Below are 26,863 nucleotides of genomic sequence, written 5' to 3'. Positions count from 1 at the left end.
TTATTCTATAGCACGGCTACGGAACCAAGCGCAAATGGTTAATCTGCAGAATGGCCGAATGCATGCGGACGGAAGCACTTGGGGCTCCTGCGCAAGCGGTCTAGCTGACACGGTGACTAAACGCTAGACGTGCAGTTAGAACCCCTCACCAAAACTTATTAGCAAAGTGTGTCAGGTTCTATAGCTCGGTTACAAGCAGTTACTGCGGCTATTATTGGCTCCACAAAAACATTTTTCCCTTGTCAATAATTTATTGTGCAGCAGAGTTAACCATAAATTAGGCTATTTAAACTACAGCCACCTAAAATATTATTCCGAAGAATGTAACCAAGTTTTTATAGCTTCAGCCTGGTATGCGGAACACCACGCACACGCTAAGCGTCCTCTCATCCTGCAAGCTTTCCATTGCCTTTTCACCGGACGCTCCGTCCATATAATTGACGAATGCACCGTGCCTGTCGTGCGGGAACTGAAGAACGAGACCGCACAAAGACGGATAGTGGCATAAATCGGTAGGGGTGGCCCGTCGGTGACCTTGGCTCCAAGCTGATGGCGATGCTGGTGTCTTCAAAGACGCGTTTGTACTCTCTGATGTGTACCAGTGGGACCGGTTGCCGAAATCTCGGTTAATAAGACCAGGGGAGGAATCCAGGGCCCGGCTGTTGGGCTTGACGAGGTCCATTCCAAAGCATTGGCGAGATGTTATGTTGATCCAGGGAGTAACGTCAGGGGGGCCCACCCGTGATGTTTGGTGTAGCGTCCTCGCTGCAAGTATCGTTTTCTTCGGCCAAGTGAACTGATGTTGACGAGACGACTGCGGAACGAAGTTGATGGAAGCAAGCACTGGGTTGGTTCTGGTGATTATGATGATACTGCGTTCTGGCTCGTGCAACTTCTTTATCATTCGCATTCAGCAAATATGATAATCCATTCTTTCATAAATGCGAGCCTGGAGCCAATTACAGCAGAAGATTGAATGTCTTCACGCTGACCAATTACGCTGAGTTTGAAACTTGGACGATGTTATTCTCCCTCCTTTCAACGGAAAGTCCTGGACGCGTTACATGACTATCTTCTGAAAGATTACAGCCCCCCTTATGCGTACAGTCCTCGCTACATCCAATGCCCCTATATATGACGCTATCTGTTTTTTTCTCCTTCCCTCTGCTACCCTTTTTACTAATCATCTATCTTGTCCCCATTACCCTTCCTGCAGAGTAGCATGTCGACGTACGCATGATGGCAAACCCCTCTGCATTTCCTTTTTCAATAAAGAACTTCTTCCTCACAAGCCTGAAACTTTCGATCCAGCTATGCAGAACGTTGATTAAAGCGAGGTGACAGGTTGTACCTGGCATTTAAATAAACCCAAATGATACCAAATCACCCATATTCGCACAAAATGCTTTCACGTGATTATAGAGAACATTTTTATGTTAACAAAGTGCCAGTGACGTTTCACCGTCTGAACGCAGGGCAGGTTACGCGCACGCGTGCCGAAAGCGTTGTGTATGACTTGATTACACGTTTTTAATGCACTTTTGCAACCATGAAATATCGTTAAAAAGCACTATACATTTGTAGGCAGGGCCGGCCGTCGCAAAACAAGGCGGGCCGCCAGCGCCAACAAATGCTGCACGGCGCCTGTGGCCAACAGGCCAAGGCCGCGGAGAAAGGAGACGCAGACACCATGCTGTAGTTCGAGCCTGGAAGACAATTTCGTTCTCTTCTTCCTCTAACCACGTAACAGCATGCCGATAACGATGTTGCTGTTTCGGATGCTGCTACAGATGGCAGCTCCCTTCTAGAGCACAGGTTGAAGTGAGAGATCAAAAGTGTTGAAAATCGACATCAGCTATATACACAACTGCATAAATACGTTAACTATGTGCAAGTGAGATGAAAGAAGAAAGTGCTATAAATCTGCACAAATATGTACAAACGATGTCCTTGTCAGTGGAGATCGGTATGTCCAATGCTCATGCCCAGTCGGGGTCTTTGCAGCACCGGTAGCCACAGGGCGAGTTCCGGAAGTCTGGGCTGGGAGTGCGGCAGAAGTCGGGTTGCTTGACGGATTATGCTGTTACGCGAATTCCGGAGGCCGTAGTGCATAAGTGTGAACAGGGACTCTCACATGAGTTGGAGGGAAAATGATGATGCGGGTACGCACTCGAGAGTCGGCACGTGGATGGAGAAGACTGGGTTTGAGATGGTGCCGATGTCGAACGTGGATTCGTTTTGAAGCAGATAGGGACATGGTGATTGAGTGACGGCACGGTGGTCGACCATGGTGTCGACACCACGCACGGCGCTTGGTACGTCGTGCCATCTCAGAGCCAAAGCGAATGCCTTCTTCGTGCCACAGGGCTCAAGGATTTCGGCGAACCTCGCATGGGCAACGTGTGGCTGAGACGCTGGGCATTGGAGACCACGCTGGCCGATGCGAAAAAAAATGGCGCAATCTCTACGCTGGCTTCTAGCAGTTGAAGAGGAATTGGGGTCAGGATCGCCAGAGGCACACGAAAGTGCTTCAGGTAAGGGAACTGGAGCTGAGCAATGCAAATGTGTTGGTTCGTTTGGCGGTTCAAGGAGTCCGGGAATTGTCAGAGACACTGTGGAGTCCACAGCAAAAGTGGACAAGGGCTGTGCAGTTTCAGGAGCAGAAGCTGAAGATGGGTGAGCGCGAAATGAATGATGCATGGTTGTGTCAAGGAGACGCTCGTGGGAGTATCACTTCCGTGCAGTGGAATAGGCGTCTCTATTTTGGCCTGGACAGAAGGAGTCTCGAGGTTCTTACAAGTCATGGTGATTGGCAGCGACTGAGAGGACGCGAGAGCAGGCGTCTTTAAGGACGCTGCAGGAATTTGGTCCCAATGGTGCCGCGCGGGGTTGGGTAAATACCTCGCACGGGAGAGCCTGGCACGTGATGCTGTGCCGTGTGGCTTGGCTAAAGAAGCCGCGGATGTAAAAATGGCTCTCCATGAGCGCGAACCACAGCTCCGGGTCCTTGGGGTTGAAAGGCGGCATGGGAGGAAATGCAGAACATGGCGGCTCGATAGAGAAACCGTGCTGATAGCCCGGCAGCGAAGTCATGATGATTGCGTTGAGTTCGGCGTCTCCCGGTCTCCAATTTTGTAGGCAGGGCCGGCCGTCGCGTAACGAGGAGGGCCACTCACGCCCACAAATGCTGCACAGCACCTACGGCCGACGGGTCAGGGACGCGGAGAAAGGAGACGCAGACACAGGGCTGGAGTCCGAGCCTGGAAGACTACTTCGTTTTCTTCTTCCTCCAACCACAAAACAGCATACCGATAATGATGGTGCTGTCGCGGATGCTGTTACACATTCCTCCTTAGAAAGCGTTGTTCAATACCCCTCCGCGGGTATATTCCTCTCTCTTTGTGTAACACTTTCTTAGGCTTAGAAGAACGCATACGGGATACAGAGTACAGTCCGAGATTTCTTGTCGTCGAGCCTCGTAATGCTTACGATGTAATTGGTTCGCTCATTAATGGGTTGCATAGTATGTGCTGCAGCAGCGTCTCGAGTAACCAGCTCTGCAGCCGCATACCTTCCTGTTTATGAAGCGTTGCTTAACACTCCTATAGGAGGGTACGGACGTCAGTACGTATTATCAGGATAGGTTGTAGCTGGGTTATTTATCGGTACGTTCATAGATTGACCAGCACTAAGATTGTACAGAGTGGAACGTTCAAACAGGGCGCCCGTTTTGGTTACGCGAGACTGTATCCTGTCTTAGCGCTGTTCAGTTTATGCAGTGTTATGCATGTGTCAATTTCGTAAAGAACAGCATCGACATTCGGGCATGCACCGGAGCTTCGGAGCTTACGCCTAATGTATTGCTTCTTAATCCCGCACATATGCATATTCCAAGAGCCCAATTACACTCTATGGAAAGCGTACGGACCGTCTCCTATACGCATCCTAATACCTTCCCTTACGGGCAGCACAAAGAGTCATCACCAAGACCACCCTCGTCATTTCTGGAACAATCAAGACTTGGTCAACATGGATTGCCGAAAATTTCGCCGTTGCATTCGCCCTCATTCACACGAAGAACCCCATCATCATCATAGATTCTCAAGCTGCCTGCAGAAGCTTTTTAGCGGGAAGGGTGACCCACTCCGCTTTGAAGCTACTTTTTCAACATCAACCCTGCCGGAAAGTCAATCTCATCTGGACTCCTGGCCATTCCTCACTGATTGGCAATAACTTTGCTCACCAGCAAGTCTGCGCCCTGTCCATCGAGGATACTGAAGAGACCGCATCGTCCTTTCCTTTTGTTACTTTCTAAGATCCTACTAAATACCTTGGAAAGCCACGACAGCACTTCCCTCCCCCCCATCCTAAACGCTAAAAAATTACCCCACCTTCCCGCGAGGGGAACCCTGTGGAGATGCGACGCATCTTGGGGGTTCACTTGGTGTTTCCGTTGGGTTGATTCTCTACTTGCGTGAAACGTGTGAGGAACGCGTATGAGGTATTCTTTATTTAACACGCGGCGTAATGTTAACGATGACGGCCTTGTGGTCGCTGAAGTGTACGGGTAGCGGATGGTGACGTAACGGGACCACCGTGCAATTTGCAGCGATCACTGTTATCACAGTGATCGGTGCTTGTTACGGTTGCGCGGGCGATAGCAGAATTGATTGATTGATTGATTGGTTGTAGGGTTTAACGCGCCAACGCAACGCACGCGATGAGGCGCGCCGTAGTGGAGGGCTCCGGATTAATTTCGACCACCTGGGGATCTTTAACGTGCGCCGAAATCTCGTACACACGGGCGTTTTTGCTTTTCGCCTCCATCAGAAAAGCGGCCGCCGCGGCCGGGAATCGAACCCGCGACCTCGTGCTCAGCAGCGCAACGCCTTAGCCACTGAGCCACCGCGGCGGGTCGATAGCAGAATTGTTAGGCTTCATTCAACGCATCGATGGAAATCGGAACGCCGGTGCTGGAACGACCGCGGCTATGACGCAACGTGGCGCGGCTATGACGCAACACAATCCAACACAATCCACTTTAATCCAATCCAAATCCGATCCAATCCAAGCCAAGCCAAGCCAAGCCAAGCGAAGCCAAGCCAACGCAATCGAATCCAATCCAATGCCCCTCGCGAGAGAGTGTTCGCTATCGGAGAGGAGAGGGGGTGAGCGGCGGAGAGCACAGCTCGCGCGGCGAGGAGAATGGGGGAGGGGTGTGGACGGACAACAACAACGCCGTATGGAGGGACAAGGCGAGTGAATGAGATGCAGTCGCATCTAAAAGGAGAAGAATCACTACTTCTCCGACTGCGAAGCAATACCTTCCCTCACCCATGGTCCACCTCCATTGTATGTTCCCAATATAATCTCCTGCCGAATGCAAGTTCTGTTTACAACCAGAGACTCTTCCTCATATCATAATAAAGTGCAAAAACACCCCTACCTCCCCCCTCTTCCATCCCCCTCTCCACCCTGAGCGGTGGGAGAACGTGGTGACCAACAGAGATATGGCAGCCCAGACACTTTTTGCCTCCAGAGCGAAGACTGCCCGCTCATCATGTGGCTTCTTGGAATAGGGAACATTCCCACTTCACCGGCCCAATAAAACGTTTTTTGCTACTTTACTACTACTTTCCGTATTGGATCATAGGTCTCGCAAAAAAACTACTCTGAAGCGTGGGGCGTAAAGAATAACATATGTGGACATGTAAACTACGAAAGCTTGTACTAGCGGAAGCATGTCAGGGACAAGCTTCTTCAGCTGGACTACATAACAAGTCTGAAAAGCTTATAGAGGACTATTTCGCAAAGCGCAGACATCGACTGGCCACACCGCTGTTTTCAACGACCTCCGAAGCAGGTTGTGCCTGTCCATCCAGGGAGTCTGCAGGATCAGGGAATGGCCGATTTCTCTACAGTGCTAAGTCTGTGTAGAATAAGCACCAGTGCAGCGCACGTGCCAAAAAATGCGCATCGGCACTTCAGTCAGGGAAGACGGAGTACTATAGCCCTAATCCTTGAGAAAATGCACAGAAAAACAAATAAGACTGCTTTCACAGACGCGGCGGATTATGCCTAAATGGGAGACATGACGCCTGTGTTAACGACTACTTCCAAACGCCCAACGATATCGCTCTTTCCAGACCAATCACTCCCCAGGAGGAGGAAGAGGCGAATCCTTGTAGCTGTCTAAATGGTCAAATATTAAAAACGACTTTGAAGATGTTTTTTCAGTGGCCACGGGAAATGAGATGAACTTGGGGTGGAAGCCAGCCCACACGTCGCTCAGCGGCACCGTCATGACCCATGCTACGACCCGATTTCTGGCCGACCAAAACCGGCAAAACGACTGGGTGTGGATGACGCTTCCTCTAATTACGTATTATGGCGTCACACAGCACTATAAGTTGGAAAGACGTATGTACCTTATTTCCCACGCCCCGCTAAGTGAGGTGCACGTGCGCGTGCTTAGGCTCCAGCAGACTAATACGTACCACATCCTACTAAACTTCGCACAACCTTGCCCATGCATCCTTCGCACAACCTTTCCGTAATGCCATCCCCTTTGTTGGCATTACGGACCACCATGTACCTTCTTTCGCATAATGAGGTGGCAGCAAGATCCAACGAAGCCCTGGAATAGGGCTCCGTCTACCTAATTGCTTCTACGCCCATCTAATTTTGTTCTCTGTCTCCTTCGGTGTGGTACCCGTAGATCCACGTCCAGTGAATAGAGTTGGTATACTTCACGTTGGTATCTTCACGTTGGGTACGGGTGGACGACGTTAAACCTCAAAGCTTGTCGGTAGGCCTAATCTTGGGCCGTCGCATAAGCACGCCGCCCCATCCCTCAACTGCGTATCAACTTTTGTGCAAGAGACTTGTGAAGGGAAAAATCGGGAAATCGACAACGGGAGTGTTGAGAGAGAAAGGGGGGGAAACACTTTATTCGTATCGGACCCTGTTAGGCGGGGCGGGTGGCCAGCAGCCGCAGCTGCTCAGCGACCTTATGTACCCAGCACCACCTAGGAATTACAGACTGCCCTGTAGTATACGAAACGCAACACGGTACCCGGACCGGGTAGAATTCAGTACAAGTTCAGAAATATCTCGGATGAGGACTACGCCTGCCTTGCAGTATTCATGAATGAAGTCTGGGAGCAAAGACAGATCCAGATTGTGTGAAACCCGGCTCGGGTCATGCTCATGCCTAAACCAGAAAGAATTCGATCTACACAATTTGAGACACACATTCTTGACATCCTGTCTAAGCAAGCTAATGGAAGAGGTCATCCTAATTAAGCTCACCAATTACGCCGAGGACGCAGACGCACTTCCACACACACTCATATGCTAAAGAGAGAGGATCTCGGCGCAGGACTGCCTTCTCCAGCTCAAGAAGGATACACTGGACTGCCCAGCGCTGCTCAAATCCGAGCGGTCCTGGCCTTAGACCATTCGAATGCCTTTGATAATGTCTCGCATGACTTAATACTGGCCAACTTGCAAAAAGCAAGCTCCGGTCCGAAATTGTACAACAATGTGCTTAAGTTTTTACGTGACCGGAAGACCGCACTGGGACCACTCCAATCCGGTGCAAAGGAAGCTTCCAAGCGTGGCACACCTCAGGATTCCTAACTATCGCCCCTGCTTTTTAACATCCCGACGAAAACCTACCAGCGTAGCTGAACAACATGGATTCTATCCCCATATAGACAACGAGAGGCTCCCCAGCACAACTTGGAGAATCAAAACAGACATGAGCCGTAGTGGTGGAGCGCATCGCGAGCAGCGGTGTTTCGCCTCTACCGCTGAAAAATCAGAGCTTCTTGTTGTAACTCTACCCAGCACCAAAATATGACCATGGTTCTCCAAAGAAGTGTAAAAAAGGCAAATCCCAGCTTGCTTGCCATGCCTAGTACGTGTAGTCCAAAAATGCTTAGTCTCCCCAAGGCGTGGCTTTGCGCTACATTAAAAGTGTCCCGTTCTAACTATCGTTAACGTGCCTTTCTGTCACGGCAACGCGTCCCAAAACGATATCTTTGGAAGGTACTGCCAACGCTTATTAAAGCAATTACATTGTATACATTCATGGAAATGTAGAAAGTTGGGTTACTCAGAGACAAAGAAACCGGGCGAGACACTGTCAGTGTCTGCAGACTTTTTATTTCATTACTTAATATCACTATATCGCAGACATCCTCTTCGCGCGATGCGGGGCGTTCAGTTTTGGTGCCTTTCGGCAGGCTTGGCGTGTTGGTGGTGGCCGTGCTTTGGGTGATGAGCCGCCTGGTGATGCAGCGGAGGGTGGTGACTGTGGTGATGCCTTCCAAAGCTCGCCCTGATTTCCTCAGGCACGGGCCCTGCAGGTCACACGGCGGAAGGGAGTACATAAAAAGGTTCATACGTTTATTTAGGATGTACTGAGTTCGTACACCTACACGTCCGACATGTAAGAGCTTAAAACATGTGCGGAAAGCAACGCGTTTCCGTCTGTGCCTTTAGTCCCAGTCTCCTCTCGCTCAGACGAGAAACAAAGGTTTTTTCAATTTAAAACTGGTCTTGTAGCCTTTATGCGTGTTCCTGACCACTGCTGGGCCGCCCTCCAAAGTGGGAAAACGCGCACTTGAACATGTCGCTCTCACTCAGATGTGTTTGGCCCTTTAGTCACCATATTCATACACAACAAAATAAACTTAAGATATACACTAGGTAGGGGATTAGTGCTTTTAGAAGTAATATGCGCCAAGCACACTCATTTACTAGCTCCCACCGAGGCGCCCACATAAACCGACGCCAGCGAGAAGACAAGTATTTTAGAGAGAGAACATCAGTGGTTTCATTTGTGGTAGTAATAACGTAAAATAAGGTATGAGAAAATGCGGCCTAGCGTTTGTACATTAATTACTTTCCCACAGACTTTCATGTTCGTTGACCATATGACGCTTTATGCCCATTCTATGGCTTAATAAATTTTGATCAGTGTAAGCGGGCTATTTTTTCTTTAGCCTATTTCTGGGGACAGGCAAAGTGGTGTCCAGGAAACTACCCCGGAGATATTACGCCTACCCCAAGGGTACTTATTTAGCAACACGACGGGGCCCAGACAACACGTGAAAGCTTAATTTATCCAAACAATGGCACCTCCTCGGTCGCTGTTTTTTATAAAGAATGCTCACTCATTCCACCCTTAAAGGAACAAACCATTTATCCTGAAGCGAAAAAGCTATCCCAAGGGCTCCTTGAGCCAGCCCCTTTAACGTACAGAACTTTTTGGAAGCAATCAAACTGCTACAGAAGAACATAGACGAAGCAGCTGAACTACAGGGACGACCGATGCAGTCCGGAGACGAGGCAACGCAATCACTCCAGGTGCTCGACGCCTAAATCCCGTTAGCAGCGTGCTTTCGCTTTCTCTCGCGAGGGTTAGAGGAGTGTTTATACTCCCTTCCTCGCCATGCAGCAAACGCACACATGAACACATGCTCACGCACACGCGCATGGACGGCCTCACACAAATAAATAACGGTAACGTAAAAATAACTACGACAACGGAAAGACGGCCCGCTGAAATTGCATCGGATTACCAAGACATCCCCGGGATCAAGGAGAACATAGAAAATCGTGCAATTTCCAGTAAGGCCGTGTAGCGAACGAAGTTATGTTGCCATGACAACGATATTAGGCCGAAGAAGGCCTATAACAAACAAAGATAAAGGTCACATATGTACGCGCTTTGTGCATGCCGGTGTGAGTTGTAACGCACCATTGCGGAAGGTCACGTGTTTCAGCGCTCATGAAATGCTAGTGAACATATTTATTGCAGCGTGAAACAAAAATTTGGAGCATCCACTTCCGAGTCATACAAAAACAGCGATTAGGGCAATAAAAAGAAAAATATCTGAAATATTTAAAATCATAAAAATTGACTTAGCGGTTTTCCCTATCAGAAATCTTCCATAGTGACTTATTAGCGTGATTTAATTCTAGATCACTTGCGCTACCATCGGAAATTGTCAAATTTCTTTGATCATGCTTCAAAACTTTCATCGCCTTTCCACTGAGTATCTGCACTCATTACAGTGACTTTCCCAGAAATTTAGGCCGCTTCCCCGCTTTGTATTAAAGCTTTCGCCGTTTCCATCCCAGAAGTACTGGTGCCTTGCAAGAAAAAAATAAATAGATCAATAATTGTCTAATAAACGGCAACTTTAGCGCCATGTTTCTATCGGAAAACACGAGATAAATCGTCCACTTGACTTATGCGCAAAACATGCCATTGCGAAGTAACAGCGTGTGTCCGCATTTCCAGTTTTTATTATAATAACAGGGGTAATTTATATGCGATTTAAACTGACCCCGCGGATTTATATACGATACACAAGTAAACTGGGTCAGTGTTGAACGCAGAAATACTGATTAAGACATAGGTATTACTTTGAGCGTCGTGCCTCTGATCCCAACTTAGATTATCGTATGCAGTAGTTGAAGACCATCTCCTCTGTTACCCCATGCTGCGGGCACAGCGTGCAAAAGGCTTCAAAGGAAGTAACTCTGCGGGAGACCCCCCGCGAAGACGGAATAGCGCGCAGTTAGAGTGTACGCACCGTGAATGCCCCTGGCGTGCTCGGCCCGGCCGATGAGCTCCTGCAGTTCGAGGCTGCGATGCTGCAGGCGCAGCAGGATGTCCCGGAAGTCGTCGAAGTCTGCCACCATCCGGTGCAGCGTGTGCTCCTTGCAGAAGCCGGCGAACACTTCGGCCAGCTCCTCACGACCTGCGCACACGCACACAAAAGGAATCAGGGAACTTGACGTTAGAGGACTTCGTTGCTGTCTAGTTGGCGCAAGATAGCCAAAGGGGTGAGAAAATCGAGGACGGAGACCAGAGACAGTCAGGACCAGCGCAGGCTGTCTTTCGTCCTGTCTCTCTCTCTTCTCTTCGTCTTCGGTTCTCGCGCAGTTTTGTTTCTTTGTGAAGATGGAAACGTCTGGAGCATACTGGTTTATTGCGGAGAATGGTTCGCTATGTTTCCTGTGGAAAGCAATGAGTCATTTGGCGCGGAGACGCCACACGCAGAAGGAAGTGCCCGTGACATTCTGTGTAAACACCCCGCTGGGTGCTCTAACGTCGGGGAGAAACGTGTTGTGGTTGGCTAAACGCGTGTGAGGTGCAAGCACGATCGTTTGTCGTAGCTCGTCAATAGGGTGGAAACGGGCTTTCTTTGACTATACAGTGGCGGTTCCAAAAACAACTGTTTTTGGAACCGCCAGCAAATAATCAGAACACAAGATAGGGGACGCGGACAGGCGCTACTTGAGGCCCAACCACATGCACGCGTAAAACCGACGTACTCGCGCAACGATGTAAATGGGCGTGAGTGCGTAAAGAACCGGCGTACTCCGGCGCATGCCACATGCATTGCAATGCGATTGTTACGCCTAAGTCAGAGCCCGCCAGACATTCACGCAAACTTTCGGGCGCGTGGTGTTGACGTAGACTTCTGGCGGTGATGTTATCTGGCGGTCAGGTCGCATAACAAGACAGCAAATTGATAACAAGTTAACTTTACCATCAATTATGCGATAAAACCAAGTAATTTGGCAAATACGGAGAGCAAAGAACCGGAAAAAACACGCGAAGCAACGAGCAACTATGGGAGCAAGGCAGTTCACGCCAAATGTAGCGGAGGGTTTTGTGCTGGCCAGGTAAGCATACTAATCCTTGACGTTTTTTTTTGTTTTTTTTTATACCCCAGAACTGTTTTAGCTGTTTCTGTATTAAATATATGTACTTTTGTGAGAATAAGCATCATTTGTTTTGAGTTAAAATGTAGTTGAACTGGCTACCACGTAGTATTAGCTCTATCACCACAGAGCTGAGTGCGGGGTATCGAGCCTTACTGCGCGGCGCATTGGTTTACGCGTGCGTTGCGGCGATATGTGCTTACTCGCCCTTTCCGACGTCGTCGGTCGGCGTAAAGGAAGCTGCGTATCTGGCCGCAGGCGGACGTCGTTGCGCGAGTACGTCGGTTTTACGCGTGCATGTGGTTGGGCCTTTACAACTGTTTATGCGAAACCACTGCCGTACAAGCCTCTGTGTGTCTATGTCCCTTTTCTTGTATTCTGTTTATTGGCGCTAACAATCATGTTTTGAACTGTAACCAATACGGACATCAACAAGTTTTTTTTTTTAATAATGGTGTTTTTGCGGCTGTAAGGTGTTTAACTGGGGAATGGCTTTGCAGACTGGATTCTCCGCCATGTTGCTGCCTTGTATTTCTGGCAGACAGGGTATTAGGTTACGACAAAGAAAAACAGTCTCGACCAAGTGTTCTGACGGCGAGAAATAACATCACAGCACTGGCGTGCCGAATAATGAGGGCTTCGTGTAAGCCCAAAATTTTACGTCACAAACAGAAAGCAGTTGAAATATGCAATGATTGTTGGTTTAGTATGATACAAGAATGAGAAATAGGTGCAAGAACGGAGGCGGAAAACAGACGCAAACAAGCTCTATAATAACAGAAACAACACTACGTACACGTTTACGTATTTCACGCAGTAAACTTTCAAGAACGAACCCATTACCACAAGGCTGCGGAGCCTAATTTTATAAAAATTTGCATTTTATTCGACATGGCTAGGCGATGCTGAGCTCATTCGAGAGCCCCATTTTGTGATGGAACGCGAAACGCAAACATTATGTTTCGTTTTCCGTGGGCTGGCAAAAGGAGTATCGTAATGTGACTCTAAATATCCGTTCCCAAGTAAGCGCGAAATTCGCGAGAATAATGGGAATGTCATACCCATCCGGGTATTTTATTTGTGGCAACAGCTATAAACTGCGGTATAAGGAATATGCACCTAAAGAAGAAAGCTGTTACATTATGACTTTTGTGGAACCGAGTTCTCCATGAGCGTGTAAAATTGAGATCAGGCAGCCAAACAATCGCTGCACTGTGAACATCCTAGAGTGAAAATTGGGTGATGTTGGGGACCGAGTGTACTCTTATTTTCACACATTAGTCGAGAAGTCGAGACATTTCCCTGTTTTTTTTTTTGTTTTTTCTATAACAGTATTATCCCACGGCATCCATTGCAGCAATGCCGCATAACTAATCTCGTTCGATTCTTAGAAACGGGCTTCACTTGTGTCAGGTACCCAAGGAGGTCCCGGGCTTCAGTAGCTTGGTTGACTCAGCTATGCAGTGGTGGATCCTTCCTTACTGCTTGGCTCCTTCAACACGCTTTTAAATGATAACCATGACAAACCTAAACCGTTCGTATTTAGGTTAATGGGGCAAGAGCAATTATAGCCAGATTTGCTGCTGTCATTTGGAAAACCTACGAACCGCGTCAAGTCATGTACATGTTCACCGAGCCATAATCCACTTTAAGACCATTAACCCTATCTTCCACCCATATATTTCTCAACTGCTACTGCGCCATGTTTTACCATGCCTTTATGTTGCTAAGTAGGCCTTCGTGCCAAAGTGAATTTTCTGTTGTCATTGGGGGCGTCTTTTGCGAAAGCTTTCATATGCAGGAGCTGCTTTCGCGGGCTAATGTTGTACGGGCTAATGTTGGCTTGTGTGCGGTACTTACGGGCTAGTGTGCGGTACTCACGTGAGTGTGGGGCGCACAGGCACTTCTGGCACTTGCTGGCTTCGGTGAAGTACGGCTGACATCCTGCCCCGCACACCATTTCCGGACAGACGTCCGGACACTCGCACACCAGGCAGCCGTGCTCGGCCTGGCGGTACTTGCAGTATGGCTCGCACACCGGAGTGACGCACTGCACCGGCGGGGGTGCTGCATGCCGGACGGGAGGCGTTCGAAGTCAAAGGCGGCATAGAGGCAACGTCGTCTGCACCCCTTGCCGGATTAAATTGCTCGTGAGCATGTCGCTTTTTCAGCTTTAGGAAGATGGAAACATTCAAAAGAATGGAGATCATGGCTTACTGTCTGTCAGCTAGGTTCTTCCGGCTGGACGGCAGCCACACTCGACTGCCAGAATGGCAAACAGAAAGACTTAAGACATCTAAATATCCCCTCCATGTATTGTCATGCCCCTATTTATCCTATACTGGCCTTCTCTGACCCAATAAAAGACTTCACAACTACATGGGGCAGTTGTCTTCTGGACCTAGCACCAAAGCGCTAGGCAGTGTCCAACACGCAAGTGCATCACAGCTACAGCGTCTAATGGACTCACGCGGAAGCTGTCTGGGATGGGCGGCCTCGGTGCGGTTTGCGGCGGCGGCTGCCGTTTGGTTGGTTTGCTTGTCCTGCTTGCGCGAATCCCTGCGGCCCGTGGTCTTCTGGTCGTCGCGCCTGGTTCGGCTCCCCCTCGTCGTCTCCTTGCTCTCCTTGCTATCTGCGAACGCACATTGCCAAAGGACCGCATTCCAATGCCTCTGCCGGGATGTAGTTCTTGGAACAGGTAGTTTTTTTTAATTCAAAGTAGAACGTCCTTACTCTGACGTAATCTTCGCGGTTACTTGATCGCTTCGTAGAAACTAGAACACTACTGAACATCAACAAATACAAATGAGCGCGAATGTTTATCCTCATCGCGCGTGCTCTAGTTGAAGGCCGTAAAAAACTACTTATTCAAAAAAGTTGTCATAGTACGTCGCTGCGCAGCCACCAATGTTTGAGAGCTCCAGAAAAAAGGGAGAAGGCCACATGCGAAACGCTAAGTAATGTGGTAAATAGCTGGCGCTAACATGTTGGTCGCACGTTAAAGTCGCATATCGAAGCTGAGTTGCTCGAATTCAGTCTAAACTTTCTTTCAGATGAAAAGTATCTATTTGCATATTCGCCTTATGTCAGCCTAGTGGTTTATAAAGGCAGGGTCGTGTAACTTTATTAACGCGCCCGGGGATAGTACATAGCTCCTTACCAGACTCGTTGCTTTCTTCGGAGCTCTCTTTCTTTGCTCCTGTGTGTCTTTTCGTTACCGCCTTGCCAGTTTTAGTCTTGTTTCCCTTCTTCTTCGGTGTCGGTTCTGTGAGGTGAAATAAAATTACAGCATAATTAAAATGACTGGACGTTTCATACGACGATATATGTATCTGGAAACAGCGAATACAGTAAAAACCCGTTGATTCGTATTTTACGGGACCAGAACGAATGTCTGAATTGACCCTGTGTCCGAATTATCGCGAGTAGGGTCATAACAACTGAAACATACTTTCAACATCACCAAACATAACACGACTACACAGGCGATCCGAACCCCGAAATGGGTTAGCCATTCTCCTTTGCTGAAATCGAGGTGGCAGCGTACAACCTCACCCGCAACACCACCCCGCGTCGAGACAAAATCCCCACTAAACTACTGTGAAACTTCGACCATGCTGTCTTTGAAAATTTCCTAAACTATGCTTCAAGAGTGCTGGCTGGCAGGTTCCTTGCCCCCGCAGTGAGAACACGCAGATGTCACTCTGATCCCCAAATCCGGCAAACCATCGAACTGCAAGAATGTATGGCCTATTTCTCTGACTTCATGTGTCGGCACAATTTCAAACCATACTTCGAATAATGTTTGACAAAACGTGGTTACCCGCTCAAAGGTACTCTGCAACACTGCTGATAAACGCTTTCACTCTTTCCTTTGCGCCTGGAAGCATTGTCAAAACTGTAGTTATTGCCAGCGCGGAGCGCCACCATGTGATTTGCTCGTCGCAGCAGATACGCCTTCCGTTTCTCCTTTGCTTTTTGTAGATTTCTTTCTAAAGTGGCTGTCGAATGCGTTCGTTGGTGCAGCCGAAGCAAAACTGATCAACAGCTGCTACATCGCTGTAAGGACGTAATTCCAGCGGTCGAAGAACGCCGAAACCGGAAGAGAGAGAAAAATCTTCTGAGCAAGTTTTATGTTATCTGATGAGCATAGAGCAGTAATTTTCTGGGTGAGGTACTTTGCGGCCTCCTATTCTAAGTACTGGATGTGTTTGTTGAGTACGTTCTGAATGCATTCAGGATTTTAAAAAAAGTTATCTGATGTATTGCACTGGCTTAGTAACGGCTAGTAGGCCCGGACCGATCTCCTCTGCAGAGCCGCTACACCACGGCAATGCCAAAAGACTCTTGTTCCATCGAGCGAAAGAGTAGGCACAGAGGAGGACATAAGAAAAGGGCTCGCAGACCCAGTGGGACCCTTGTGAACGTGTGTTGGCTTGCCAACATGGGTTTCAGTTCACGTTCGCATACAAACTTCTGGTGTCCGGAGACCGTGAAAAGCAGGTGTTGCAAGTACCCGTGTATAGTGGAAAGCTTCACTGGTGATTCATGAGTACCTTGTGCGGGACAGTTGATCGAGGACGTTCGTACGCATCGGCCGCAGAGCTGGGGGTCGGGGTTGGGACCTGGCCGTCGCCACTAAATAGGGTACTTCCTGTCTCCTACAGTTGGGGCCCAGTTAGCGGACCCTATGGGTGAGCGGTAACCCGTGGCAGGGACCGCGCATTTGGCAATTGGCACTGTCTGATGCCCTCGCTGAGCAATCAGTCTTGGAAGAGAGTCAGACAAAAGGACTGGAGCAAAATTGCTTCCCTCATTCCCACCCTTTTCCCATAACCCATCCCGATGTCCAAGTTCCCGTTCCCAGCAACCCACCCTTTCCGGCTTTTTCCTAGGGGGGACAGGAGGGGTCCCCCCGGGCTCGTCCCCCTGGCGGTGGGTCGCAAGAAAGTCTTTCCCGTTAATTTCTCTCCACCTTCATGTGGACAAAATTCTCTTTGCCGGTTGGCCCTATTTTTGTATTGTTGCAATTGGTATAACCGGTTGTACTTCGTGTGGTACCGGGGAGCTATTGAAAGCTCCATTTACTCATGTCCCTTTAATACAGGGTCAGGTAGGTGTAAGGTAGAAGGTTTGGCCGAACGCACTTGTGTGGCGCCGAAGTTAACTACTGTTTAGAATTTTCCGCAACGGCACCAACGTCGACTGTGCTTATAGTGCCGTACGGTCCGGGAGTTTCGAATCTTTTTAAGCTTTGTAACACTTTCAAAAGACAAAGCCTGCAAGCCGCTCTTGGGTATGCAGTCGTTCGGTATACATTGAGGCATCAAATTTTCCTCACGATATCCCGTAACGAACCATTCCTCCGTTCACCACTCAATGAGTCCAGCCGAGTAACCAATGTTGTGTAGTCCACAAGAATAGTCTCCAATTAGCGCGCGCGCGGCTATATCTCGAGCAGGGTCACCTCGTTGCGGCGGAAATCCCGTCTTTCTGTTGTAAGAGCAGGGTGCTCGTGCTCACCTGGAGTGCAGACGCAGCGCGGGCAGCCCTGGTCTCCGGGCACCAGCTGGCATCCCTTGCCGTCGCACTTGGGCGGAACGCAATCGGCCGGGGGAGGCCGCTCGCCCGCGCCTCCGCCGCTTGCGACTGTGTGGGCAAAGAGCGCGGAAAACATCGCCAAGAGGAACACTCCATCAATACCGCCTAGTATGCAAGTGAAATGAATTATGCATGTCCGGCTCGTCGGGTGAAACTAATTCGATCACCCAACTTTGGGAAGCTTTTCTTCTTAGAACATTGGTGTAAAAATCCAGAACTCTTTCCCGTGTACTTGTCCCTTCGTCTACCAGGCGATTCAGCGCAATACGTAAGTTCATAATGTGCCCATGTGCATTCAGGCGCCACAATAAGAAGGATGGCGACGAGGCATGCGACTACGAAAGAGAGTTAAATGGGGGGGTGCTTTGTCAGAGTGCTCCTTTATCTGAACAAAAGACCTCTGTGCCAAGATAGCATGACCACATCAATTCACACGATAAAATTTTACAAGCACACAAGCACTCAGCACGCGGCAAGTGGCCTGCTATTCTGGTAATTTTGAAATGAACAGGGGCGGCTGTTCAGGAAGCGGCCCTTAAAAGTTCTTGAATAGCTGGTTATAATAACGCACTCTAGCACAAACTGGCGGATATCGCACGCGACGTCGTCTTTCACAGGATGCGATTGCTCTAAATTTACTTGCGTGCAGGAACTACATGTCGCCACTCAAATTCGCCATACACGGCTGAATTGAAACGCTAGATAACGAGATACATAACTTCGGGGGGAATAGCGTGAATCGACATTCGTTTACACAATTTATGTGCGGGTATGTGCTCTTCGCGATGGCGGCCGAGAATTCTTCTTCGTGATGATAAGCAGGTTCTGAACGGTTGTTTACAAAGAGGTAGGTTTCCCTATGTGGAAAATCCGGGCTTCACAGGTGGGAATGTGTCGGGCAGTTATTAAAATGTGCACTCTATAGTTTTTACGATTCGTATATATAGTAAGCCAGTTAAACCATCTGACATACGATGGTATACAAATTTGTAATAGTCAATTTGAAATTAAAAGAAAATACATGTTTAGAATATAATCTTGCTTGTTGGTGTCAGTGGTGTCGTTATCGCCGAAGTCGTTATAAGCGCCGCCCTGTCGCTGCAAGGCCAGGTTACATCACCACTCGCTGTATACGCACTCCGTAAGCCCTCGCTTAATTCTTGCAGAAACATTTGCATTTCGCTTTTACGTTAAAAGGCTGTACAGTAGACTCCCGTTAATATGAGCTCAAAAGGACCGTAAAAATTTGTGCGTATTATCAGAAATTTGTCTTAAACGCAGGTTTTTTGCATTTTGTACGTTACAAGAGAGCAAAAATGTTGTTCGTCTTAACCATAGTGGTCGTCTTGATCGAGCTCCTCTTAACGGGAGTCCACTGTATTTTCAAAAATTTTATGGTTTCAACGGCGCGGTATTTTACGGTACGGTACGATAACAGTAAAACAGTTTTTTTACTAATGACGCAATAAATCGAAGTTTAAAATAAGTTTCTACTCGCTGCTTAATGTCAACAATGAACTACAACTACGTTACTACTGGGAAACAAAACTTTACATTTCGTGCTTGCTCCTAATGAATTGTTCGCAGTGCTTTCTTCAAAATATTCAAAGCGATTTGCCACACGATGGGAGGGGCCAGTTTATAGAGTGTCACTGCTATAAAGCTTTACGAACGAGCTGTCGGGCGTTGAGGCCACGCAGTGCAGCTCTCGCACTCACCCAGGTGCTGCACGGCGCCGTCTTGGTGGCGGACCTGCTCCTGCAGGTGGTGCACGTGCTGGGCGAGGGGGTCTGCCTGCCTGAACACCATGTCGAGCAGCGCGTGGGGGCAGTGTCGTTCGCCATAGTTCAGGAGGGTCAACTTGGCTGTGGGGAGGGCGAGTAAGAAGGCTGTAAGTGTTACGTAGAGAAATTGTTCTGGACTTGGTGGCAATCACGTTGCTACAAATACGCAACACCAACCTGAGTGTTGCCAACCTGCATTGGGTGTTGCAATTTCCGCACTGGAGGGCCCTTATATGTACACTGGAACTCTGGCCCTGACACTCCCGCTAGCGCAGGGCTTTATGCGCGCGGCTTATTAAGCAATCGGCGTTTCTGTTAAATCGTGAAACTACACAATCCATGATTGCCCAATAGTGAAAGCCCACTTCCCGCCGCGCCGAAACAAGTGAGAGGCACAGCATATTTTGTTCCAATCTGTATAGCCCAAGATGAATTATTCTCGCAACCCAAACTCTGATTATGCTCAGAATCCAAAAGTATTATGCTCTCAATTACCTCTTGATTGACTTCTTCGATATTTTAGTAACGCACAATTTCCTTTCTAAGCAATTCAGGCCCCTATGAGCGACGCAGCTGAGGTGCACGCACGCACCCGTGATGGCTGGGCAGAGACACCAGGGGCAGCGGTGAGTAGGCTTGACCGTCTCCTTCTCGCACTCCGGAGGGCACGTCAGCTCGGGGCAGGGCCGATCCTGCCCGGCACCTGCGCACAAAGGAAGCGGTGAATGCGACGCATGGGACCACAGTACAAATGGAAAAAGGCAGGAACACGTTTATTTTCAAGTATCGGTTCCTATGGTATAGCAGATAACTGAACCAATGTGTCGGACACCTGCACTGACCACCACGCTGAACGTATCAAGCTTTATTCTGAATGCACTAAACTCAGGAGACTTCGAACGCTTCGCCCCCCCCCCCCCCGCCTACATCCATTCGGTCGCATTCAGCGTGAAATATCAAACCAGACTCTTTATCTCTAAAAATTCCTACAAGGGTTCGGATATGATCAGAAGGCGGACGATTGTTGCATTTTTGTGCATGGCTGACCCCGCGCAAGGCCCTGTTCTAATTTTTTAACTCGAAACCAATTCATAGGCATCAATTCAACCCTCACACACAGCTTATCCCTGTCCCCAGCGCTCCTGTTCCGCAGAAGGCCAATTTTCCGCTCTACTGTTGGTTTCTCTTCTTGGTTTCGTTTTGTGTTCCGCTCTCGGCTGAATTTTCCCTGCTTTAATGTTTTATACTCCTCACACAAAATGAAATCTTTGTATACTATTTAAACTTCATTTTTGCCCTAGTACCCACAAAGGTAAAAATATCATGCCTGTTCGTCCAGCTGCGTATTAAAAGTACCCAAGCCTGTTTATGTCATAGAGGTAACAGAAAAGAAAAGTCAAAAGAACGGCCACATAGTAAACATTAAGAAAACACAGAATAACCAGCAAGGAAGAAATTATTTTTATGATGCCCTTTTCGCAATAATATCCCTCAGGCAATTCAACAAGGCGTAATATCGCATATCAGCTTTTAGGGCAAGTGCTTTCCGAGCCCCCTGGTAAGCCATGCGGTGTTGCCACTTTAATTAAGGTTCTGTTTAGTCACCTGAATTACCAGAATCTTACTCCCAAATAACGCGACTTTCACAGTCCCAGGAAATATGGGGACATTGTAGATACGAGTGATTGAATACCCGTTTTTATTACTGAATTAGAATCCCTCATTCTTGGCGAAAAGGAAATAGGCCCTTGTGTGCGAGATTTCGGCGCGCGTTAAAGATCTCTGGGTGGTCAAAGTAAATCCGGAGCCCTCCACTAAATGGCGCGCCTCATCGCCTGCGTTTCGTTGGCGCGTTAAACCATACAATCAATCAATCAGAATCCCTCATTCATCAGTACTGCCATAAAATGAGGCAAATTGTATACCTAAATGACGCTATGAAGAGATTGTACCACTTCCCTTCACACGCCTCGTCGGAATAACATTGATGCCAGTTTTGTGCAAACTTCGATCAAATTCGCCACATGTTGAGGCGAACAGAAGATGGCTTTTGCGAACCAAACATGGAGTGCGACACCTCGAACTTGCGCGGTTGGCTAATGCCGATTGCATGAGGCGATTATTGAAACAGTGTTGAGGGTTTGCAGCTTCAGCTCATTGTTTTTCAGATAAATAACATTATTTTGTGGCCGTAAATGGATTAACACAGTGAAATAAAGTTTAAAAATCATGTTCGCACGCCGACGCTATACCAGAGTCTTACATGTGAAGCCATGCTTGCAGAGAAGTGTCTTCCGACTTTCAGAAAAAGCAAGGGCAGAACATCGTACTGCCCATATACTGCAGGGTCTAGATAGGGAACCTAAACTGACGCCATGATAAGCACTTGCAAGAAAGGCGACTGCAACCTTTTACAGACTGTGTCAGTGGGGAACGGAGCAGGCGAGTGTAGAGAGCCTTCACTGCTTCCGTATATATAAAGCCAGATTCATTCTTGCAAAGTTAAGCGTATCACGTGTCATTCGTCTATATTCGCACACTCATTCATTCAGCGCACAATAACAGAATTGAGTAACCTACCGCAGCACATTGCCACAGAAGCTAACACAGCAAAATTCTAAGACTTCCTAAGAAATTAAATGGCTGAATTCTGTTTTTGCTTGTTCCTCCTTTTGGCTTTGTAGTTATGTGTTGAACAGTTCTTATTGCTTATATTTTCTAAATTTGTAATTGGCGATTTTGTTACACCTATTCTTGTTTTGTTTGTTTGGTGTTCTTGTATGCGCATACTCCAGTTATGTAATACTCTCCTACGGAGAGTCTTTAGGGGTACCTGATTAAAAAATAATAAATAAATAAATAAATAAATAAATAAATAAATAAATAAATAAATAAATAAATGGCCGTGTATCTGCTCCTTTCGTTGAAATGTCAACGGAAGACGATAGTCGACTGGCGCCCCTGCCAAGTACATGCCTCCCTTCTCTTTCCGCTCACCTCTCATGCTGTTCCTCTTCCGTCTCGTTCCTCTCAAGATAACACGCCACGGGTTTGCTCAAGTCAATTTAAATTTACCGCGTTCTACTGCTCCAAGTTGTGTTCCTCGATGCCAGCGCTGCCGTGCGGCGGAGACCCGCTGGAATCAAGGCACCTTACAACAACGTTTAGACGACCACGTTGCCCTATTCCACGAGCGTTTCAAGCGGAACATGGAGCATAGCTAGCGGAACCTTTCGTTGCTGCCGCCGTTTGAGTTTTTAATGGCGCCAGGAGCCCGGGCAACAGCAGACGATGGTTTTCTGTAGTTGATGTAGCGTTTCATTTGCTATCACAAAAAACCAGCATCCATAATTTTTTTAATAAAGGTCCACTGCAAATACCACGTACGTATTGATTTTTCTGGCTCATATTTACGTAATGTGGTGTTCTTGTTCAACAATGTCGACAAGTATGAACATTGACAACGGACTGCGACGTTTAGATTTGGCTGTAAGTATATAAGACTATTGCACAGGTTCTGTTTTACTTTGGCCGGGTGGCTGAATCGAGTCACAGACAGACGCAGACAGACAGACATGCAGACAGACCAAAATTTGTGCATTTAAGTAGCCCAAGAAAGACTATCGTCTTTAATAAATAAAACATTGTTGCTGCTGTTTATATGTTGGCGTGGCGTTGTATATGCACACCCATGCAGTCTTGTACGATTCTCACCATTGCACACGCACTCAGGACACCTGTGCGCGGTGGCGTTCGTCTCCTCGTGACAGCCCGGTCCGCAAACGAGCAGCGGGCAGTCGGCGGGCCGGCAGTCGCACTCCAGGCAGCCGTCGGCGCCTACCTTGGTCCTGCAATCCTTGCTGGCACACTGTGGTACCGGGCAGTCCCTGGGGGCCTTGGTCGTCTTCCCTGCTGTTCAGAAGGGGTCAGCAGTTAGTCGGTTCTCACGGTAATAACTCGTTGCCGAGAGCACATCGCGCTGCCCTTAAAAGGACTCCGCAACACCTCCGATAAACGCTTTCACCCTTTCATTCGCGTCTGGAAGCACAGCGAAAGCTGTAGTTGTCGACAGCACGGAGCGGTACTGCGTGATTTTCTCGCCGCAGCCGATACGCCTTCCATTTCTGCTTTGCTTTTCTGGCTTTCTTTTTAAAGTGCCTATGGAATGCGTTCATAACTGCAACTGACAGAAATCCGGCCAATAGCCGCTACACCGCTTTTATGACGTAATTCCAGCGGCCGAAAAACGGCATTTCCGGGAAAGAGAGAAAAATCTTTCGAGCAAGTTTTGGCTGAGGTGCTCTGCGACTCCCTAATCTAAATACTGGATGTGTTTGTTTCTTAAACCAACGCACCCGCCAGCTTATAATTTTAAAAAAAACCTGTAGAGTTAATTTTGATCACCCTGCATATATCACCGTAAAGCCATCTTTTTAATAACATAAGTACTCGCGGAAGGGAGCACTAATGACTGTGAACAACATTTGAAAGTCCCGTCCTCACCCAAAAGCAAATTCATGCTTTTATATCAAGAAAAACTGGACTTTCACCAAGAAAAATATTGATTCTGTTGGATACTTTTTTTGTTTGTTTCAAAGTTACAGTAAGGAAGCTATCTGCTGCTCAAACGCGGATATGCTTAATTATTGGAAGTGGAGAGACGTGGGTTCCGGCTTCAAGCAAATTTGTCTACTCACTTGGTCCATCCCCGTTTTTTTACTCGGGGTGCGCGGGATGAACTAAGCGTCACTGTTTGTTCTTCGGCCCTTTTAGAGAAATTAGATTGTCGATACACGACAATGCTTAAAACAAGAAATATAATTTGTCCGCCTCAGGAAAAAACGTATGTACATTCAAAGGCAATAATTGGAACAGCTATTCGTTACTGCAGGCCACGTTTTTCGGCAAAGTTGTTTTTTAAGAAGTTAATACAACCCCGGAAGGTGGTTCTGAAATTGGAGGGATTGCCGCAAGCGCATATCCCGAGAGAAAACGGGCCGCATGGTTGAGATATTTGCTCAAATTTCTTAGCCCGCTGCTACCTACTTGTAATATATTACACGCGCGCCCTTTGCGAACAAAATTTGGGACATGTAGCTTGTGGCCTTTACTGACCCACGTAAAAAAAGCCGAAGCATAATAGTTTCGGAATCACAACGAGCGTTTGTGTGCGAACTCGAATGCGGACGCTTTCTATCTGGATTTAAAAATATAGGGAAAGAGAAAGTAGTGCTAGGCCCAATCTAAAATCCTCTCAAAGCAGAGCGTCTATGATAAAGCAGATCCTAATGCCGTTTTTTTTTATTGAATGAGTTCAAAACATACACTTGAAACAACGTAGTTGCATTCTCTTGCGTTGCGGTATTCCGTACAGAAATTTTAACTAGCGACTCATTGAATTTATTTACGAAGGACTTGCTCCTAGGTGAGTTGGTGCCAACTTTGTGACATGGTTGTAGCGCTAAACATGGACGAACACAACAAAAATGACAGCTTGTCCTGACCTCTTTCTTGTGTTAGTTCATTTATAGCGCTAAAACCATGTCGCAAAATATGCAAGTTATGTGTGAGTTCTAACAGCTATTCTTAAGCTGTATCACATTAATGTATGCGAATTTATTTAATGTTGAAACGTTAAAAGGAGCGCAAGTCAAATCGCATTCATCTAGTCACGGGTGACCAGGACATAAATTAACAGTATACAAGTGTTGGTTTCAAACCCAACGTGTCCGAGCAGAAAAACTTGCTGTGATCGCACCACGGCGACCTCGAAAACGCAAAACGGATGCGCACGAGAACTGTGGTAGAACAGATAGTCGGAAACACCTTGTACACCGTCAAACGCAGTTTAGTAACCAAGAATTAAAACCCTCTCATCCTGAGTCCGACAACCATGATGTATGTCGCGACGTGCTTAAAACGGAATTACCCCTGAAGTGATGTTGACAACTACATCGTTCCCACGTGCAAACCCATTTCTTGTCTACCAGAACGAACCACTTCATAGTCTTAGCACAACTCTGAGAAATATGCTATAGCCTTCATTTGCATATCTCATACCAGTGACTCTCGTTATTTTAATGTACATGAAACTCTAGGTTAGTGCAACCACGGTAAACAAAGAGACAAATAACAAAAAGTGCAAATTAGCCTAGACACAATAAAATACAATTTTCGTTTACCAGTTTGTCTATTTTTCGCAATTTTGGTGGTTTTCTGGGTTCCTGATACCTTGCTCCCACAGAAAAGAGCTAGGAAATTATACAGCTCAGAGACATTTCAACCCGGCCAATTTAGGAGAGAAAAAAATGCATCGTAACAATTTAAGCGTGGCACCAGCAGTATTCCTCCTTTATTTTATTCCAGTGCTATTCCCGACGTATAATGAATGGAACACACGAGTGCCACCATGGTCTGCAGTGACCGGTAGGAAGTTTGGTATACCCAAATGGATGTTATTCTTCTCCGTAAGCCACTTGTGCTAAAAGGTGAAGAATCCTAGCTAACTAAATAAAAATATTTTGTTGTTTAATTGCAACTGTATCCGCCATGCAAAGATAGCGGTGCAATGGGGTATAATCATTTCAAACTGCGAGAAATTTCAGCATGTCAAAATGAAACGACATGTACAAAAGTTCCATCTTCTCGTTACGGGGAAGACCATGACCACTGAATGTATTTTCTTATTTCTTTTTCTTTTTCAAGATGGTGGTAAAACTTTGCCTTTTGTACTCACCGTCATCCGCAGAGACGAAAGTTGCTAGGCAGACGAGAAGAAACGCGCATAGGGCGCGCGTTCTGACGGGTCCCATGGCGGCTGCGGCGGCGGTTGAGCTACGGCGTAAATAGGACGCTAGTGTTCTCGAGCAAGGAGGCCGCCGTTACGGCGCGGCCAGCTCAGTGGTGCCTTATCGCCTGGCAGACTGCAGCGGCGTCAGAATCCGCGGTTGGCCACGAGACGCTGTTGACCTTTGAGCTTGATGTCTCGCCGCAGACAGTACACGCGGTGTCAGGAACCTGAATCTCCCCGTGATCTTGCAAACTGCTTCGCTTTTTTTTTATGTTTCACTCTTACCCACTCCTATCCTATCTTAGACTTGCGACGTATCTTCGCTTCAGGCTCTCAATAGAGGATACATTTGGCGCCAAACTCGTACTTGCGAAAGTAAATCTCGTGTGTTCCATTTCTTACGTAAAGTTCTTCTCTCGAAGCACTTGATTGCTCCATGATTATGACCTTAGATTTGTGCGCTGTCCAGCGAAACGACAGTCTTGGAGATATTTAAGGAATACTGTGATCTATGTGTCTATCCCTTAGTATTTGTTGTTCGGGTAGTAGTAGGACAAATCATAAATATTGGCGTAAAAATAAATCCCGACGAAAAATGAACGTAGGAAATGAAAAACGCCCGAAAACGCATGCACTTCCAAATGAGTATACCTGAAATCGAGGGTTGGACGGAAACCCGTCTGTTCAGGAAAAAACATGACAATAAAAACTGGCACTGACCAAGAATGTTTAAAATCCAAAAAAGACGTTTCGGCTCCCGTACGGGTGCCTTGTTCACAATCTAAACAAGGCACCCTTGTTCACAAACATTCTTGGTCAGTGCCAGTTTTTATTGTCATGAGCATACCTGGAGGAAAGTAATACATAGAGACTAACGAAACAAATACAATGAAGCAAACTTGAATGCCAGCTCATTGTTACAAAGCATGAGAGAATGTTA

The 26,863-nt window shown here is 47.5% G+C and overlaps 1 protein-coding gene across 2 annotated transcripts; it reads right to left on the bottom strand.

The window, feature by feature from the left end:
- Positions 1–8,132: 8,132 nt before the first annotated feature.
- LOC144153576 (uncharacterized) lies at positions 8,133–26,127 on the bottom strand. 2 transcript variants are annotated; one of them, XM_077685203.1, is made up of 10 exons: positions 25,870–26,127; positions 22,848–23,042; positions 19,726–19,836; positions 19,068–19,214; positions 17,272–17,397; positions 14,909–15,013; positions 14,219–14,380; positions 13,630–13,815; positions 10,611–10,778; positions 8,133–8,366 (listed from the first exon to the last, which is right to left on the bottom strand). In XM_077685203.1, the coding sequence occupies exons 1-10, from the start codon at positions 25,943–25,945 to the stop codon at positions 8,227–8,229; spliced, it is 1,416 nt and encodes a 471-aa protein (XP_077541329.1). In that variant the 5' UTR covers positions 25,946–26,127; the 3' UTR covers positions 8,133–8,226. The 2 variants fall into 2 exon arrangements, with proteins under 2 accessions (XP_077541329.1, XP_077541328.1); XM_077685202.1 differs by having other exon boundaries at positions 22,848–23,045; positions 25,870–26,121.
- Positions 26,128–26,863: the final 736 nt, after the last annotated feature.

Source organism: Haemaphysalis longicornis, unplaced genomic scaffold (genome assembly GCF_048455015.1).
Source record: "Haemaphysalis longicornis isolate Haplotype H1 unplaced genomic scaffold, Haemaphysalis longicornis Haplotype H1 scaffold_9, whole genome shotgun sequence".
In the NCBI taxonomy this organism is placed as follows: domain Eukaryota; kingdom Metazoa; phylum Arthropoda; class Arachnida; order Ixodida; family Ixodidae; genus Haemaphysalis; species Haemaphysalis longicornis.
This window is presented reverse-complemented; position numbering and strand designations above follow the sequence as displayed.